Raw genomic sequence first — 18,726 nt, forward strand, 5'->3', positions numbered from 1 at the left:
AAATCGGTCTGATATTGGGTGGAAACATGGGGCTAATATTGAGGGCAATGCTCGAAAAGTTAAATGCAATTATTGCCCAAAAATTGTCAGTGGAGGAATATTCAGATTTAAGCATCATCTTGCTGGATCAAGCGAAGATTCAGAACCTTGTGTCGGTGTGCCTGAAGATGTTAGGCTAGTTATGCAGGATTTTGTGGACAATGCTAAAGCTGCAAAAGATAAAAAAAAGGAAATTGACTCAGTATGGAGGTGATGTTGAGGGGGAGAGTGAGGATGTACAAATGGAAAGCTCTCAAAGAAAAGGGAAGGGCATTTTAAAGTTTACTACAAATGTAAAAAATGGTGGTGGGGTTCAAGCAACAATGAATCAAATAGTAAAGAAGGACTACAAGGAGCAAGTTGATCTACAAGTTGCAAAGTTTTTCTACACAAGTGCTATTCCCTTCAATGCTATAAGAAATCCAGAATTTACGAAGATGTTGGACATGGTTGCTAGATATGGGTTTGGTTATAAGCATCCTTCCTTTCATGACATTAGAGTGCCTCTCTTGAAGCGAGCAGTCAAGGAAACACATAACATGCTTGATGACTTTAAGCAGGATTGGAAGAAAAATGGTTGTACAATCATGTCGGATGGATGGACTGATATGAAAAGGCGTTCCATTTGTAATTTTCTGGTGAACAGCCCTATGGGGACTGTTTTTCTATATTCATTTGACACTTCTGATATTTCTAAAACAACAGACAAGGTTTTCAAGATGCTAGATGATGTTGTGGAGCATGTTGGAGAGGAGAATGTAGTGCCAGTAGTCACAGATAATGCTGCAAATTACAAAGCTGCTGGGCAAAAGCTTATGGAGAAAAGAAAGAACTTGTATTGGACTCCGTGTGCTGCTCATTGCATTGATTTGATCTTGGAGGATTTTGAGAAGAAGCTAAAGGTGCATGAATCTACTATAAAAAAAGGAAGGAAGATCACCACATTCATATACTCTAGAACAATGCTCATTCCCATGTTGAAACATTTTACTAAAGACAGAGAGTTAATTAGGCCGGGTGCCACTCGATTCGCCACATCATATTTGACTTTGGGATGCCTAAATGAGCTTAAAGTTGCATTGATGACTATGTTTGACTCAGAAGAATGGAAATCAACCAAGGTTTCTACCACATCAGATGGGAAAAAAGTGCAAAGCATGGTTTTGGATAGTCGTCTATGGAATAATATAACCATATGTCTCAAGGCTGCCATTCCTCTTATGTCCGTCCTTCGCTTGGTGGATTCGGATGAGAAGCCTGCCATGGGTTTTTTATATGCTGAGATGGATGCGGCCAAGGAGAAAATAAAAAGCAATTTCAATTCTGTCCAAAGAAGGTAAACTTTGTTAATTTATCTTTTTATGTGTTGTTTTTTTGGAACATGCCTAAAACCTAATTATATTTACTCTTTGGTATTTGTATTTCAATTGGTGTGTAGTTATGAGCCTGTGTGGAAGATTATTGATGATAGGTGGGAAAACCAACTCCATAAGCCATTACATGCAGCTGCTTATTACCTCAATCCCCGATTTCACTATGATGATGCTTATGTAAAGGACCTTTAGACCAAGCAAGGGTTATTTTCTTGTGTGGATAGGATGACAAGTGACCCCTTAGTGAGGCATTAGATTCATAATCAGATTCCTTTGTTTCAGAAATCTGATTCTTTGTTTGGTGATGCTAATGCCAAGAGTAGTAGGAAGACTATGGCTCCTGCAGATTGGTGGAACATGTATGGTGATGGATGCCCAGAACTGAAAAACTTTGCTATCCGTATTCTTAGCTTGACTTGTAGCTCTTCTGGATGTGAGCGTAATTGGAGTTCATTTGAAATGGTAAATAAAATTATTATGTTTTTACTTTTTAGTTATCAACTTTGTTTGTTAGAATTGAAATTATGAGCCTTAATTTTGGATATTAATTTTTATTGCTAGGTTCACACAAAGAGAAGGAATCGTTTGCATCAGGAAAGGATGAATGACTTGGTCTATGTGATGTACAACAAGAAGTTAAGATCTAGACAAGTTAGAAGAAAAGTTGTCCTTCCTTTTGATGATATAGAATCTGATGACGAATGGATAACTGAAGATGTGGAAGAGATTGATGAACAATCTCTTGTTGGGGATAATGACATTGTTGGTGAGAATCAAGTCACAAAAGAGCCTACTCTTGAAGAGGACCCCGAGCATTTGATCTTTGATCCTATACTTGATGAGCCTCTCTCATCGGGAGCAGAATTTGATGATGATGATCATGATAGTGGTGGTGATGAATGATGGCCATGATGATGGATTTTAAGATGTTGAAGTATTTGAAATTTGATATCATGACTTGTTGGCTTTTGTTTAATGTTTTATTATGAGTTTATGACTTGTGAAACCTTTAATTTGGATTATTTAGTGCTTTTATGTATGAACTTAAACTTGTTAGTAATTTAATTTATGGTTTGAACTTGTTCTTATCACTATTGTTGGTGATTTGGTTCATTTTTAATGTTGTTAGTGTGCGTTCATCACCATAATAGTGTTTTTTATATGTATTTTTTGCATGCGGTACGAGTTTACGAGTCAAGTTTACGAGTCGAGTTTACCCCCCCTCCACGAGTTTACCTAAACTCTCGAGTTTGATTACCTTAGGAAAGGTAAGAGTCATGTGTGATTGTTGTCACAGACGAAGGGAGAAGGACCATAAGAAAATGAAGAGGAAGCTCGTGACCCCAAATTATGTATGTGTTACTGCATTCCATGCATGTTTTATACCCGAAAGATGGTCTCAACTAAGTTGCATACGTCCGGTGCCAACGAGTTTGGTCGAAACAAAAAACAAGTCATTCTACTCAACATGGTTTTCATATCTCTCGCTCAAAATCATTTGCGAGCTAGCTAGGAGAAGTAAGAGGTTAATTATTTTCTGGCAGGGGACCTTTTAGCGTCAATGTTGCAACAGTGGCGCGCAGACTAAACTATGGCAGTTGCTTATTGTTTTTTCTTCTGCCTTTACAGGTATATTCTAAGCATAGTTCAGAAAACCCCGACCGGACCGGTTGGTTCAATTGGTTTGACCGGGAACCGGTGAGGTGACCGGTCAGATATGGTAGTAGAACCGGACTGATCACGAACCAGTCAAAACGTGTTTGAACCGGGTGAAAACCGCAAAAACCGGGGAAAACCGACGGGTTAAAGGTTGAGCCGGTTCACCCTTAGATCAAGAAAAAGTTGGGTTTCATCATCATTATACAGATCTGTTTGCTTTGAGCTTCTAGAGGCCTTTCACGTTTCATCCGTTTCTTTTCCAAGGGGAGATGAAGAGTAGCATGGGAAAAAAGGAAAACATGGGTGGGGAGGGGAGGAAAAGAATTTGAAATGAATAAGAGGAGAGAAGAGTTTGAAATGAATTTGCCTTGCACAGTAGCTGAGAAGGAAACACGATGGAAAGAGTCTTTTCTGGTTTTGAATGTGATTGCTAAAATTTAAGTATTAAATTCAAAATTAAATGCTCCCTTATTTCTAGGCAACCAACACTCTAACTAATTTCTTAAGTTTTTTTTTTCAAATTTTTGCTTTGATCCCCGTTAACTTAATTGTACAATTTCAAAACAGAAAACTTTTTTGACACAATTTTAAAAAGACTTAATTCTACTAAATGGAATCAGAGGAAGATAAAAAATCAAAAGTTCAGAATTGTTAGAAATTATTTTTCTTATTTGTCTCATTTTTAATTTATAATATTCATGAATATTTTTTTTTTAACTTTGTGAAATTATAATACTATTACATTTATTATATTTTTCTTCAATATATATTATTAAACAAATAAAATTTAAGTTAATACGGTTCGACCTCGATTTGACCCCGGTTCAACCTTTAAAACCTTAAACCAGTGCCTCAACCGGTTTGATGACCGGTCCAGTTTTCAGAACATTGATTCAAAGGTTTACAGAAAAAATTGGGGTTCATAGAAAAATTGTTGCAATAAAAAACAAAAGAATAACTAAGGTAGCGGTTCGAACCGCAACCATAGAATATCAAAGGTAGTGGCTTAATAAGCCAAAGGTAACGGTTTTCAAAAATATAGATTACAGTTAAAATCACTGATAGTCTCAGTTAGAAACCACTAGCATAGAATTTCAACGGTAGCTGTTAAGATAAATGCTACCCTCGTTTTTGTAGGGGCTTGCATAGGTTGTGGTTCTCAACCGCTACCTTAAAAGCGCGAGACCACTGCCAAAAATGTTTTTTTTTTCAATATATGAACTACACAACTTCTCCCTGTTGAGTCTTACAGCACATAAATTCCCTTTGTAATTCCATTCACGGTTAAAGATTTATATAATTTACATAGTGTTAAAAAAAAAATCTAGACCAATGATGTGGGAACAATTATAGTTGATCCCTCCGTGGACTTTTTTACTTAGATGGAGTAATTTGAAAGATTTATTACCAAAATGGAGCAACTTTTTTTTTATTTACAAGTTTAGTGTAAATCGTTAATCTCATTGGCGATATCATCTTTTGTTTTTTGTGAAATCGCCACGACCAGTGGCGACACCCTATATATACATATTTTTTTTTACTTTCTTTGTTAGTGACGGAATCGTATCCGTCACAAAATCCTAGTATAATATAAAATGTATTAGTGACCCAATGTGAAGAGAGACACCATTCGTCGCAAAATGTCTAGCGACGGATTCTGTTTGCGACGAAGTATATTTCGTCTTAAAATCCTAGTGAATAATGAAAAAGAATTTAGCGACGGAAATTGAAGTGTGAATGCTTCCGTTGCAAAAGATTTAGCGACGGAATGTGTGACGGAAAAGTTTCCGTCACTAATAAACAAAGTAAAAAAAAATTGGTGTCGCCACTGCTAGTGGCGATTTACACTACTTTTGTAATTAAAACAAAAATTGCACTAGTTTGGTAATTTTTTTTGAAAATTGCACTAGCTATGTAAAAAAACGCCCTCCGTGGGCTACTAACTTCAAAAGAAAAAAAATATAGAAATGATTTTGGTGGGCCGTAGCCCATGTTTCATTTTTAAAAGGTATGAGATTTTAAATACTTAGAGTTTGTTTGGTTTGCTAATTTCCCATTTTGACTTTAAAAGAAAAACAGAAAAAAATCTGAAACACGAATATAAAATTATAAAAAGAAGTTTTCATTGTACGAGCTGTCACCGTTATCACCAGTCCATCATCCCTGCCACCACCCCCCATAAAATGTATAATTTCTACTTTTAAAAAAATAAAATAATACTTCAAAATATTTGTTATGAAGTAAAAATATGCATCAAGTAATATATGACATCATCAAGTTCCTAATTATAGTATAGGAAAAAGTAAAATCAAATTAGGCAAATATTATAAGCGTGTCACCTAAAAGAGTTTTTACTCTTTGATTTTGAAAATAAATCATAATATAAGATATAAAATTTAAAATGTATGTGTGACGATTAATTAATCTCACGACTATCCATAATGATAATAGCTAAATTATGATAAAACAAATTGACCAAACAATGATTTTGTTATCCAAAATCGGAATTACTTTAATTAAAAGGTTGATTGAAGCCATGGGCGACACCCCCCCCCCAAAAGAATTTTAAAAACTGTGCCAACTATATATAACTTTTTGAAGAAATTTTTTCTATCTTTAATCCCGCCTCCCAAAGATTTGTTTATCGATTAAAATCAAACGATTTTTCTAATTTGGAAAAAAAGATTTTTCCGTTTCAACTAAGACATTATCATTTAGATGTTTCTGAATATTCTAATTTAGGAAAGTTGTCCAGTTTATCAGAGTTTTAACAGAGATTAGTTGAAACTAGAAAACAACAATGTTTCAACTTTTTGACAAATTGATACATCTTATTTTAACGCTTACTGTTTCAACAGCATCTACAAAGCGAGCTTTTTCTGCAATAAAAGTTGTTAAGACTCGAATTCGCAACAAGATTGAAGATGACTTTTTCAGAAATGTATTAGTTGTATACATTGAGAGGGAAATTACTGAAAATATAAATGTTAATACAATAATAGCTAAATTTAGTACCATGAAAAAACGAAAAATTCAATTTAAATATTTTTTTTATGATTTAAAATATATATATTATATATATGTACACTATTCATTGGTAAAAAAATTCTAATAGTTTATTTCACCCCAACAGGAAAATCGTGGATACACTTCTAATTGAAGCATATAATTAACACTATGTTTGGTTGCAATGAGATAGAGAAGAGATTGAGGGAAGAGAGAGAGATAGGAGAGAGATGGAGTATGTATGTGTGTTTGGTTGTAATTTACTGTAGATGAGAGAGAGATAGAGAGTGGGAAAATTCCACTTTTTCATCTCTTTGCGTTTTGCGAAGAGATTCAGGTACAGCAGTTTTTTTTTTTTCTGATTCGTGTGCAGTTAGTGGCGGTTAGAACCGCCACTATTATCTTGTTTTGTTCTTTTCTTTGCATTTAGTGGCGGTTTAGAACCGCCACCATTTTCAGTCTTTACTTTTTCGTTTTAAAAAATATTATTTTAATCAAAAAGTTGTTTTTTCTCTCTCTTCCACCTCATTATTTCTCACCTCTCTCTTCTTTATCTCTACCATACCAAACAACTTATAAATTCACTTCATCTCCCACCTATTTCTCTCTACTCAACTTTTCTCTTCTCTACTCTCTCTTCTCTATCTCTCTCTTCACAACCAAATACAGTGTAAAGGATTGCAAAGTCGAACTCGAACTGTCGAACATATATTCCATTCAAGATCACTGAGGATCCTTAGATATCATTTATATGATAGATTTTCTACCAAGTGAATCCAAATACCTGTTTCGTTAGATCCCGTATCCAAATAATATCTTGTATTCATTGAAAGCTAGTCACACATACGGATTTCATTTCGTCGTTGAATATAATTTGGCTAGCTATGCATGTTTATTGGGTGTCTCTCCTTCTCCAGACATCTAGAGCATATATAGATATGAATAGGCTTATAATTGTGATATCCTCATTTGCGCACCAACTTCAACGCCCACATGTTGCAAGCTAGTTGTATGCATTTACCTTTTCTCTAGAATGAGATCTTAACATCTCACCTGCTCGCTGCCATATAGACTTTGTGCATTGACATTTTTGAATCCATATTTCTCTATTTGTCTTCTTCTTCTCATTTGAGAACATATAAACCAAATTTAAACTTTTGTTATTATATTATTAACGTTTATAATAATATTGAAGAATATATGTACTGTCAGCAAAAGCGACTAATTCATTTGTTGTAGGATCTCTTACTAAGTGATTAAGCAACTCAACACAATCTATGCTTTATTTTTATGGGAATGATCGAATTCTCAACCTCATAATTAATGAAGTGAGTTAATTAACTCGCTAGTAACTACCACACCTCTCTTGTGCTTAGTTAAATTTAAGCGTTCAATATACTTTTCATTCATATGAGATCATCAATCTAATTTTGCCCCTCTTTTTTTGTAATTTCCCTGTGCAATCTTCATGTCTCCTCAAATATTCAGACTTTAGTTATTTTTTAACTAAACGTCAAGAATAGTACATGCAACTTAACATTAATGTTGAATTCGGTCGAGTTTTAGAAGTGTTTATTTAAGGCTATTTTATTGATAAATTTTGTGTTACCCATAAAATATTTTGGATATGGTACCCGCATTGAATAATTTAATAGATGATTATTATATTTTTTTAGGTAAATTTTACATTTTCGCATTTTATTTTACTATTCAATTAATTTCATCTCATGAAATTTGTTTTTAATGAAAAATGGTTTAATTGTAGAGATAAACGATAATGGTTGAGATGCGCGCAAAATGATCATGATTGATGGATGAACAAAGCCTAAAAGAACACAATCTACAAATCTCATGTCTCTAAGAATGAAAGGTTGCATCACTACGATAAAATAACATCACAATTATAACGTGTACATGCTTATTTATAATTGAATTATCTCATTTTGGGTATCATACCTTGATTTGGGTTAACGTACCATAGCAAACACCTATTTTATATCATTTATTTAAGTGTTTGAGAGAATTTATTATATAAATAGCTTATAGTCTAATTAAGTTGTTTTTTAAACACATTTCCATAAGTTGTTTAGATTAGTTTACGAATAAGATCTTATGTTTATTTACAACATATTTTTAACTTATTTCAATATGTTTCTCAAATTATAACATATGAATAAGATTTTATTATTATCAGCGCTTGATTAAGTTGTTTATCCAAAAATACAATTTGCCTATAAAAATGATGAAGCGATTGTGGAGTCTATTTTCCAAAGAACGTAAATCTCTAACAAGTGCGTACCTTTGATTGTTGTTTGTTCTGTGGATTATCGAAAGAAGATTGTTTTTGTACTTTTAGGGCGATGATTGATTCTGTTGTATTAAATGATTGAGTGTTTATATTCCGTGTTATTCTCCTGACTCGAACCCTATTGCGAGTCATGAATATTATTTATATGATAATTAAGTTTGGATTATGTTTAAGGATGACACTATAGTCATTTCGAGTGATAGCATGAGCCATATTCGCATCCGACTAAGGTCGAGAGTGTTCGAAAAATGCTATATCCGCTCCTAGAGCGCCGTTTAAGAGAGTTTTAGAATTGAAGGGAGAATAAAAACCTCCGAGTAATTTTCCCATGACCAGTATTCCGATACGAAACCCTGGACTGTACGCACGTTAGGTTTTGTTTTCCGGAAGTCCGCCGAAGCTAGACTTTAACTTCTCGAGGACTTTAATTAAGACCCTGAATGAAGAGTTTTTCTATTCAGAGCTTCTAACGAAGTTTCCATTCGCTCAACCTCATTCCTTTCGACGTTTGTGATATTTTTTCAGAAGGAAGTTTCTTCATCCGACGTCAGCTGCAAAAAGTAGTTTTCCAGCGTATTTTGGCTAATACTGCGTTTATATCGTTTTCTTCAATTCTGAGAACTTCATTTTGAGTTATAGCATTCTGTCGCCAGATATTCACTTCTTATCGTTAGACGGAGGTACCAGAATGATCGGTTTCGGAAAACCTCGAAGTTTGCTTTTTAAGCATCCGCTTTAAAAGTGCGGGAAATGAGAAATATCTTAGGGAGAGGATTTCTTCGCGAGTTTTTGTCTGGTCGTCCCGATTTCAGTTTCTGTGGATCGACAGCGAGGTATTCTTGCTATTCCATAACTTTGTTTTCACTTTCTGAAGCTTTAAACCATGTCTTTCTGTGCTCAATGTTTGAAGCAAAATGTCTGATAGCTTTGATTTTTCTTTTCAACTATCTTCCCCACTAACCCAACATGTTATAATCGCTGCCGGTTTATTCGAAATTTCACCGAGTCGCCGTAGATCTGAGTTTTAAATCTCGAAACCCATTTTCTCTGCGAATTTACTTTTTGATTCAGAAAGTATTGATCTTGCTTAGTTCCTTTAGAATTAGTTGCTATAAACGCCCCGATCTACGATCATATCAAATTTGTTTTCAAAAATTTTAACTTGAGTTTTGAGCTTAAAGTTTGGACCCAAAAGCACCTAGTAGCATAGCAATTTCTAAAATTTTTCCGAGCATTGTTTTACCCTAGATATCACATAAGAATACTTAGGAATTAAATTAGATCGAAGAAAAAGTTGGGAAACCCTTTTTTTCGTAGTGGCCGAAACTTATTTGGAAATGTACCGTGTCCAAAAATATTTTTGGGTTTGTATAGCCTAAGCCATAGCGTAGCCCTCTCTGTTGTCGAAATTTTGGCTTTGGTTTCGTGTCATTCCGAGTTCTGTAGCTCGAGTTATGCGTGTTTTAGTGAACAGAGGTCCTGTTGTCCATTCGTGCCTAGATGTCGAACTCTGAAGCTTCGAAAGCTTCTTTCGGTTTTGTTTAGCGTTATTGGATTGTATTGTTTCTTAGTGAGATGAGGAAAGAGGTTTGGAACAAGCTGTGAGGTTTCACGACGGAGGAGGACGCTTCAGGGAACTTTCTGAGTTCGGTAGCTTGATTTTGGATCGGTTTGTGATATCGAGCTTGGAAGGAGAATAAAAGGTAAGGGTGACTCAGTATTAGAGTGTCTTTGAGTCTTGCATGCTTTTATCGCACTGCATGCGTTTGAGATGAAGATGTTTAAATTTGATTGACATTTGATTATGACTGTTGTACTGAACTGGGAAAATGTTTTCTGAAGGCTTCGGCTGGGTGAACTGATAGAGACGTGCGTCTCCGTTTTCTGGGGCTTCGGCCATTGGTTATTGTTGATACTCTGGCTTGATTATTGGATTGAGAATTGTGGATGTTTTGATTGTTGTTGTGGTTGATGTTGGGTTGGATCACATACTAAGTATGTGCTAAGTAGCTATATGTTGTGCTGATATTTGTGCATATGTGTTATTGGATTGTATTGTGGGGCCTGTGTGGCATATTGTGTGGGGCATGTGTGGCATATGGTGGGGCCTCCGTGGCATACTAAGTGGTAGGTCAATGATTTTCGTTCCAGGTGACTGCCCCATCTTGCGAGACGCTTTTGATTGGACCTGTCTTGGTAGTAACACATAGTTGTACTACATGGCACTTATATTAAGGCTATTGTCATCTGACTTGATTCTATTTTGTTGAGGTTGTTGATATCTGATTTGATGTTATATTGTTGATATCTGATTTGATGTTATGTTGTTGAGGTTGTTGATATCTGATTTGATGTTATGTTGTTGAGGTTGTTGATATATGATTGATGTTATATTGTTGAGGTTAGTGTTATCCGATTTAAATATGTTATTATGTTGCTGATATCAGATTTAAATCTATGTTGTTGATATCTGATTTGATTTTATGTTGTTGGATATATGTCGTCATCTATCTTGAATTAAGTTGCTAGCTTATGTGCCATATCACACACTTAAACTTAAATAGCATGCTTTTCTCTTTTATACGTGGTAATTGCATGAAGTTAACCCTTTTTGTTTGCTACTTGTTGTTTGGGCGCTTAACGCTATTAGGCGATAGAGAATCCTCGATGAAACTTGACCTTTGTACAAGTCGAAGATGAGGACTTGAAGACTAGTGAAAGACTTGAAGATTAGAGTCGAGTTTAAGGCTAGAGTCTTGGGTTAGAGAGCTTACCGTTATTAGTTTAAGCTTACCTAATGATTTTTAGGAATTTATATTTGAGTTTCCGGGTAGGTTCCGATGCTTTTCTTTCCTGCGGTTCCCCGATGTGGATATCGTAGGGAGTATGTCGGATTTATGGTGTCATTACATATTAGGTTCTTTGTTGAGTTGTTTCTATTGGTTAGATTTTGTAGGTTGGGTGCTTTCGGGTTTACCTTCGGGTACTTGCCTTGTTCAAGACTTGACGTAAATCTATTTGTAGTTGGGAGTATGCATGACATGTTTTAGAAACACTTTGAAGAAAAAAATATACTCCTGATTATAAATCCTTTTGAAAAACATTGCATATTTATTTTACTATGGTGACCCCCGAAAGTCGGGGCGTTACATCCTCACTGTAGCTTCATCGTCGGAGATCGGAGGTGGATGTACGATGGTGGAGGATAGGAGATGAGGTCGCGGTGGAGAGAGGAGCAGAGTGCGAAGGAGGTGCCATTTTGAATTTAGGGTTTGTGTGTGAAGGATGAGAGAAAGTATCAGAGGGTGAAGGAGGAGAGAAAGAGAAGAATGATTGGTTTGGCCGGTTTTGGTGAAGGAGGGTATATATATTTATTTACTTTGATCGGATCAACTGGTAACGGTCCAGACCGTTGGGCCTTGTGTGACCGGATGGGCCGATTGTTTTTTTTGCCCATTTGGGCATTTTTCCCGAAAAAAAAACAACCTTTTTGTTTCTTTTTTTTTTCAGGTTCAGATTTTTGCCCTTATTGGGTCCATTTAATTGTTTTTTTAATTATATTATATGTTTTTAAATATTAATTAAGTTTTATTGAATTAATAATTTAATTTAATTTAATTTTATGTGAAAATAAATAATATAAATATATTGGGTATTGTGGGTCCAACCTAATATCTCAAACCATTGGAGTGAAATATGCATCACGACCCTATGGGTGCCTTAAGTCATATGTGGCAATCTGGACCCACAAAAAGTGAGTTAAGTCCCAAAATAAGATATCACCATTGAAGATGCTCTAACAATGCTCGGCTAAGTTTCTCTTTTACCACTTGGAGTGTTGACATTTGCTATTTTATGCTTTATTTCTTCAGAGTTTTGTATGAATTGGTTCCATTATATATGAATCTTTTCTCTGTTATATATTATTTATGCTTGAGCTAACGCAAGTATCATGTTTTTCCTTTCATAAACGGAAGTTTGGTCAGGATAAGGGATCTGGGAGTAGATTAATTTATTTTTCTCTAGACCTTAGGCAAAAGGGTAGGAATTGGCTGTATTAGCCTGATTTATGAATGAATTATTCCTCAGTTTAATTTGACTTAGTACTAAGGTATTAGACTTATTAGTTGGAATTGAGTGTTTTGCTTGATTAATGAAGTTTTTTTGAAAGTTAAATAGATAAATAGATGGATAAGAAACTTGATTAAGGAATTAATAAGTGAAAATAAAGGTTAAAGCATCCTAAATAGGAATCTTGGTTCATGAAAATAAATTAATAGAAAATTAGGTAATTACAGGTAACCTGTTAAACAGGTAAGGATCGGAGGGTATTTTTAAGCTACCAAAAATATATTGTATATATAGTTGAAGTAGAATATCGCGAGCCAAATTGCGTGGAAGAGTTTGGAATAGGTGACATCAGCGAAGCATGCAAAGAGTTATGAAATGAATCTATCGAGCCAGAAAAACAGGCACAGGCATTGGCGTTATAGCAACAAGGAGGAAAGAGCAAAACAGAGGGGGGGCTTACACTTATTTGTCTTGTTATTGTTGAGACATGGTTTTCCATTTATTTTTCTCAAAAAATGCAAATGAATTGCAACATGCCTCCAAATTTCTCTCTCTATCTTACTCCATGACAGAGGGTATGCAAGAATCGGTCAGTGCTGATGAGACAGTGGTAGTAGGAGGGAGAGAGAGAGTATGTGCATGTGTGTGTGACGTAACAATTGTATAATACTGGAAAGCGTGCTTGGAAGTAGCTTGGAAGCGTGTGATGGGGTTATGCAATTGAATGCCTCCATATAAAAAACAGTGTACTCTGGACTTGTGTATCGATTGTAGTGGTAAAAAATGACAATTTAAAATTTTAGGTCGAGAGTGTTTGATTCTTATAATCCTTGCTCTTGATGAGATATTTGATCTCTATCACACACCGTGATTGAAATAGCATCAACAATTTAACACACTAAAAAACGCATACGGTAGCATTCTCTTTAGATGAATGCTACTATGCTAGTAATAGTTAGAGACTTTCATTTTATTTAGTGAAAATTGTAGGTCATACAAAATTGAAAGTGAGATATATATAATTGAGTGAATTTTACCTTACTTTTAATAAATAAATTAAAAGAAAGTGTTAGAAAGAAAGTGATAAAGAGAATGTTGTTAGAATTTCTCTTTTCTTAAACACTTTTTTTTTACTTTTCTTATTAATTAGTTGAAATTCATAGGTATCTAATTGAATTGAGAGTGTGACGCATATTTTTAATGAAGTCAATATGAATTTCAATTAATCATTAAAAGAGTGAAAAAAGTGTATTAAAATGATTGTTGCTAGTATTTTTTTATAAAAATTACCCAATTGTGATTTAACTCTGCCTCTGGACTTTTCTCCACTTCATATCTACAAAACTTCACAGTCATAATCGACGAGGAGGACCATTTGTCTTGTAGAATGTATATATCTAATATATATATATGGCGGTAGAAGACTGAGCGAGATGAGAACATCACAATTTGAACAGGAATCAGGGTGAGGAAATCTGAACAGGAAAATTCTAGGAGAGAAAAATTAATCGATGGTGTTAATTCAGTGTGTCAGATTCAAATTCTCAATATCAAACTATACATTGGATTCTTACTATAACTCTCTTGTCTTATGTATACTTCTCATCCCATTTCTTAATTGAGAGTGAGAAAGAAAAAAAATGAGAGATGCGATAAAGAAACAATAGAGATAAGAAAAAGTATAAAATTGAGATGCAAGAAAAAAAAAAAGTGTATGTGAATGTATTAGATTGATTGAAAATACCTCTAATATATGAGAACAATATAATATACTGTTGTTATAAAAAAGTTAAACTACTAATTTTTTTTTCCAAAAGAAAAATATATTATTGATAAAAACAAACTTGAGAAAAAATCTAAAGAAGATCAACTACAAAACAGAAAGCCCAAAGAAATGTAACAACCAAAGAAGTTAATTAAAAAAAATAAAAATCTAAAAGACACCTAAGACCCTCAAAAAGATGTTCAGAACAAAAGACACAAATTAAACTTCCCCAAACCATAACGACCAGTTATTTGATTATATGAGACTTAGTTTGCTCTCTTAGCTTTTGAATAATCATATCGTCAAGACTCTTAAACGTTACTCTAAGTCTTTTCCCCAAGGTCATCCTCGTCAAAACACCTAATATATATATATTGAGAATTGTCCCAACCACCTCAATTGTGTTGCATAAAGGAGTTTTTGCCCCAACTCAGAACCAACCTCCATCTCTACATCCTACACCACCACCTTCTTCCCTTGGATAATCTTTTTTCTAGGACATGCTCATTTTCTTGGACCCATCTCACTGTAAAACATTTAGGTTTTAACGACGGTTTATATGTGGCGGTTAGTGAAACCGCGACTAATATTTTAAATTAGGATTCTGGAGCATCGCCAAACATTTAGCGTCACCAAATTTGTTCTGTTATCAACAATGTGGCCTTCCTCTCCCCTGATCACGCCGGAACCTCCTCAGCAATCTACAACCTCAGACCACTAGCAATATCGCTCCCACCCCTTTCTTCTTTATGCCTCTTCTTTCACTTAGGTCTCCTCGTGAGGCCTTAAAATCCTTGCATCGATCTGAAGCAAGAATAGGGCTTCCAAGCACAAAATTTATATTATAACGATCAGAATCATAATCGCTCACAACGACAAATAACCTAGAAAGGATGTCCCAAACTAGGACCATTAATTGTCACGAATTAATTATGTAGTAACCATCCAAAATCGCTCGTTTTAAATATTGTGGAGTTAAATCATAGAAGGACCATAAATGAATGACCAAGAGTGCAATTAAGCTAAGCAGTTAAGGTTCATGCAATTTTGAATAACTATGATTGAAAATATATTCGACATGGTGAGCTATATGTCTGAATTTTCTTTGGTGCATACAAATGTAAACTCCCAAGTTAACAACTGAATGGAACTTTTTATTGGAAAATAAGGAGGGAAATTACACAACGTTTTTCTTTAACATGTATATTTCTTTATATATACCTCATGTTCTTTCACTTTATATATTTGTTTTCTTATTTATTTTTGGACACAGTCACACTTTGTTTGAGCTGAAGTACCATTCCATTCCTTTTATGAAACTGTTTTGTACAAAAGCTGAAATTGGAGAAGCTAGAAAAGCGTATATGCTCCTAAATACAAAATTGTACATACACAGTAAACCAGGAAAAAGTAGCCCAAGAAAGAAAAGCTAGTCCATTTTTTTGCTTTTTTTTTCAGCTAAAAAAATAAAATAAAAAACTAGGTTGATCATCTTATTGGGGGTAATTAAGGTCTATGAATTATTGAGTACGATGATATGTGAATCACAACAATTCTTGTCTTTGCCTTTTATTCTCCACTGCCCAACTATATCTTCAGCAATTTTAATGGCATCAGATGACGTTCCCTGAAGACCTCTTCTCGTGAACCCCACCGTATACAATCCACGCTCTCCTTTCCAACCATGAGGAAAGGGTGTTTTCGGCATTCCGTCTTCGGTGAAAAATTCACGGTTCTGAATCAGAGAAATTAAAAAATTAACTTAGAATTTTCACATGTATAAGAGTTTTCTAAACAAGTTAAACTGAATTTGATTAATTAGTAAATTTGCAGAGGACAAACAACACTTTTCAAAAGGGCCTTTCACAAGAAATACAATCTATTAAAATTGTAAAAAATATTAGGTAAATATGAGAAAATTTAATGTAGAAGTTTATAAAAATTATAGCTGGTATGCTACAAATAACATGTATACTCATTAAATCAATATATATATATATATATTATATATTATAAAACTAAAAGAGATATATGTATGATGAATGATGACATGTGTAAAAATTATGAAAATAATTAGAAACTTAATATATTATTATTGTATGTATAAAAAGTGGAAGGAACCCAGCTAGCAGAGGCCCCCAACTGATTTTATTCTCTCTTTTGCATGAAGAAATGAAAACATTTGTAGTAAGTTTCTGCTCCCTGCATGTGTCCCAAAGCCTAGATAGTGACAGGTCATAAGTACCTCATAATAAGATAGAGCTAAAAACGCAACACAAACAGAACAATTTTTTTTTTTACCTTAAGCCAAACAGGGACATTGCTTTTGTATCCTGTTGCCAAGATTATAGCATCAAATTCCTTTTCTTGTCCATCCAAAAATTTGGCACCATTTCTTGTTATCTCCTTCACACCTTCCATCACCTACAAAAAAAATTAAAAACCTCACAAATCTTAATTACCCTGGAAAAATTGAAGTCATGATTCTAGCTCAATGATATATACTCCTGAAATCAACAAAATTAATTTGACAATTTCAATTTAAATTTCCCTTTAATTACCTTTATGTTGCCGGATTTTATTTGTGCTATTTGACCAACATCAAGAACAGGGGTTTTCCCAGTGGCAAGTTTGAGCTCAATTGGTCCTGTTTTGGGCCTCTTGATTCCATAGTGATTTGTGTTGCCCAAAGTGAAACTAGCCACTAGTAAGAGGAGCTTGTCTACTATCTTTAATGGAAGCCATTTGTAAAGTGCCATAGCTACTCCAAATGATGAGAAGCCAAACATCTCCCTTGGAAGAACATGTACCTATATTGCATCATCATATAAAGTGACCCAAGTAAGCAAAAAGGACACTCCAAAGTTTAATGATTAGTTACCCAAATCGGAAAAAAGAAATAGAACATACATACATGACGTCAATTTTCAGTACTCAAACAACTTTGCACCATGATTAATACATCATCATAATAGTAAATATCATTACCTTTGTTTTTTCTATCAAGAATCACTTTGCTAAAAAGTGATAATGTGTTATTTTTTTTTCCATACTTTTTAACTAATATCGAAACAATCCTAAAAGTGAAAATAACAAATCTTGCTACTTCAACAAAAATAAGATAAAATGTGTCATTTTTCTATTTTCATACTATCTAACTGTGAGATGATGAGTTTTCCTTGAAAGTTGATTTGAAAATAAATTCAAGATGGATTTGCAAATATGCTATTAATTAGGAGGAAGAAAATTAAACAGAACTTACTGTATTTCTTGCAACCATGTAAGGAATGGCATTGTGCCTGCAAAGGTCCAAGCTAACCTCCATTCCAGAATTCCCACAACCAATCACCAAAACCTTCTTGTTTTTGTATTCAGAACCAGATTTGTAATTACTGGTGTGAGCAACAGGACCACGAAACAAGTCCAACCCAGGAAGCTTAGGAAAAACAGGCTCAGCATTCTCACCGGTAGCCACCACAAGCCACGGAGAAACGTACTCAAAATCCTGAGTCCTCACAACCCAAAACTCAGACCCCGATTCATAAACCGCGCTCTGCACGGTTTGGTTGAACCGGGGTTTGACGTTGAAGTGGGCTGCGTAGGACTCCATGTAGGAGATGAACTGGTACTTGGAAGGGTATTTTGGGAAACCGTTGGGGAAACTCATCAATGGAAGCTCACAGAAGTGTTTTGGAAGGTGCAGTTTGAGGCGGTCATAGGTTCTGTTTTGCCATAGTGAGGCTATGCAGTTACTCCTCTCAAGAATCACGCTTGGGACACCTTGCTCCGACAGGCACGCCGCCACGGCTATCCCGGAGGGTCCGGCACCTACAATGATAGGGCCGTGAACCCACACGCACTTCACGGCGGCGGCGGCGGCCTGGTCTTTCTCTTCTTCTTGGCCAAAACCCATGAATAGTGAAATAAAAATAAATACAACAATGGATAGAGTAGAGTAGAAGTGTAGAACAAGAATCTATGAGTTTGTTTAAGGTGTGGTCTTTTTTTGTGGATGATGTAGTGGGAATTTAAAGAGGTAGAGAAGATAGCGTGAGTGAATGAGTGAGGTGGGAAAATGGTCAACAAGGGACTTCAAAGTTTGGTTCCAAAGTTGAGCCTTATAAATGCATGGTAAGTAAGAGAGTGTAGTGTTTGTGTGTGAGAGAGAGAGAGAGAAGGGGAGAGATTTTTTGAGCAGTGAGAGGATTTGATTTGGGGGGGTAGGAGAGGGTGGTGTAATTGAGGCGTGAAGGTTAAGGAAAGGATTTGATTCTCTTTTTCTCAAGGCTCTTTCTTCTTTCTTCAGTTCACAGCAGAGGGAGGATGAGAAGCAATGGTGAAGACTGAAAAGAGAGATGATGATGTATAAATACATTTATTTATGCATGTCATGTTTTTTTTATAAAAAAAAATTAATTTGGTTGGAATGACTAGCAGCCACTCACACGTCATAGAGTTTTTTGTTTTTTTAGCTTTGTCACGCTTTGTCAGTACCCTCTGCCCTC

General features: G+C 35.0%; 1 protein-coding gene and 1 pseudogene across 1 annotated transcript; one reads left to right on the forward strand and one right to left on the reverse strand.

The window, feature by feature from the left end:
- The first annotated feature begins 281 nt into the window (after nt 1–281).
- Nucleotides 282–2,577, forward strand: LOC130719062 (uncharacterized; annotated as a pseudogene).
- A 12,929-nt stretch (nt 2,578–15,506) lies between these two features.
- Nucleotides 15,507–18,526, reverse strand: LOC130718779 (probable indole-3-pyruvate monooxygenase YUCCA4). Its single transcript, XM_057569405.1, has 4 exons — nt 17,484–18,526; nt 16,783–17,031; nt 16,523–16,645; nt 15,507–15,956 (listed from the first exon to the last, which is right to left on the reverse strand). Exons 1-4 carry the CDS (start codon nt 18,132–18,134, stop codon nt 15,735–15,737), a joined length of 1,245 nt encoding a protein of 414 aa, XP_057425388.1. The 5' UTR covers nt 18,135–18,526; the 3' UTR covers nt 15,507–15,734.
- Nucleotides 18,527–18,726: the final 200 nt, after the last annotated feature.

Source organism: Lotus japonicus, chromosome 5 (genome assembly GCF_012489685.1).
Source record: "Lotus japonicus ecotype B-129 chromosome 5, LjGifu_v1.2".
NCBI lineage: Eukaryota > Viridiplantae > Streptophyta > Magnoliopsida > Fabales > Fabaceae > Lotus > Lotus japonicus.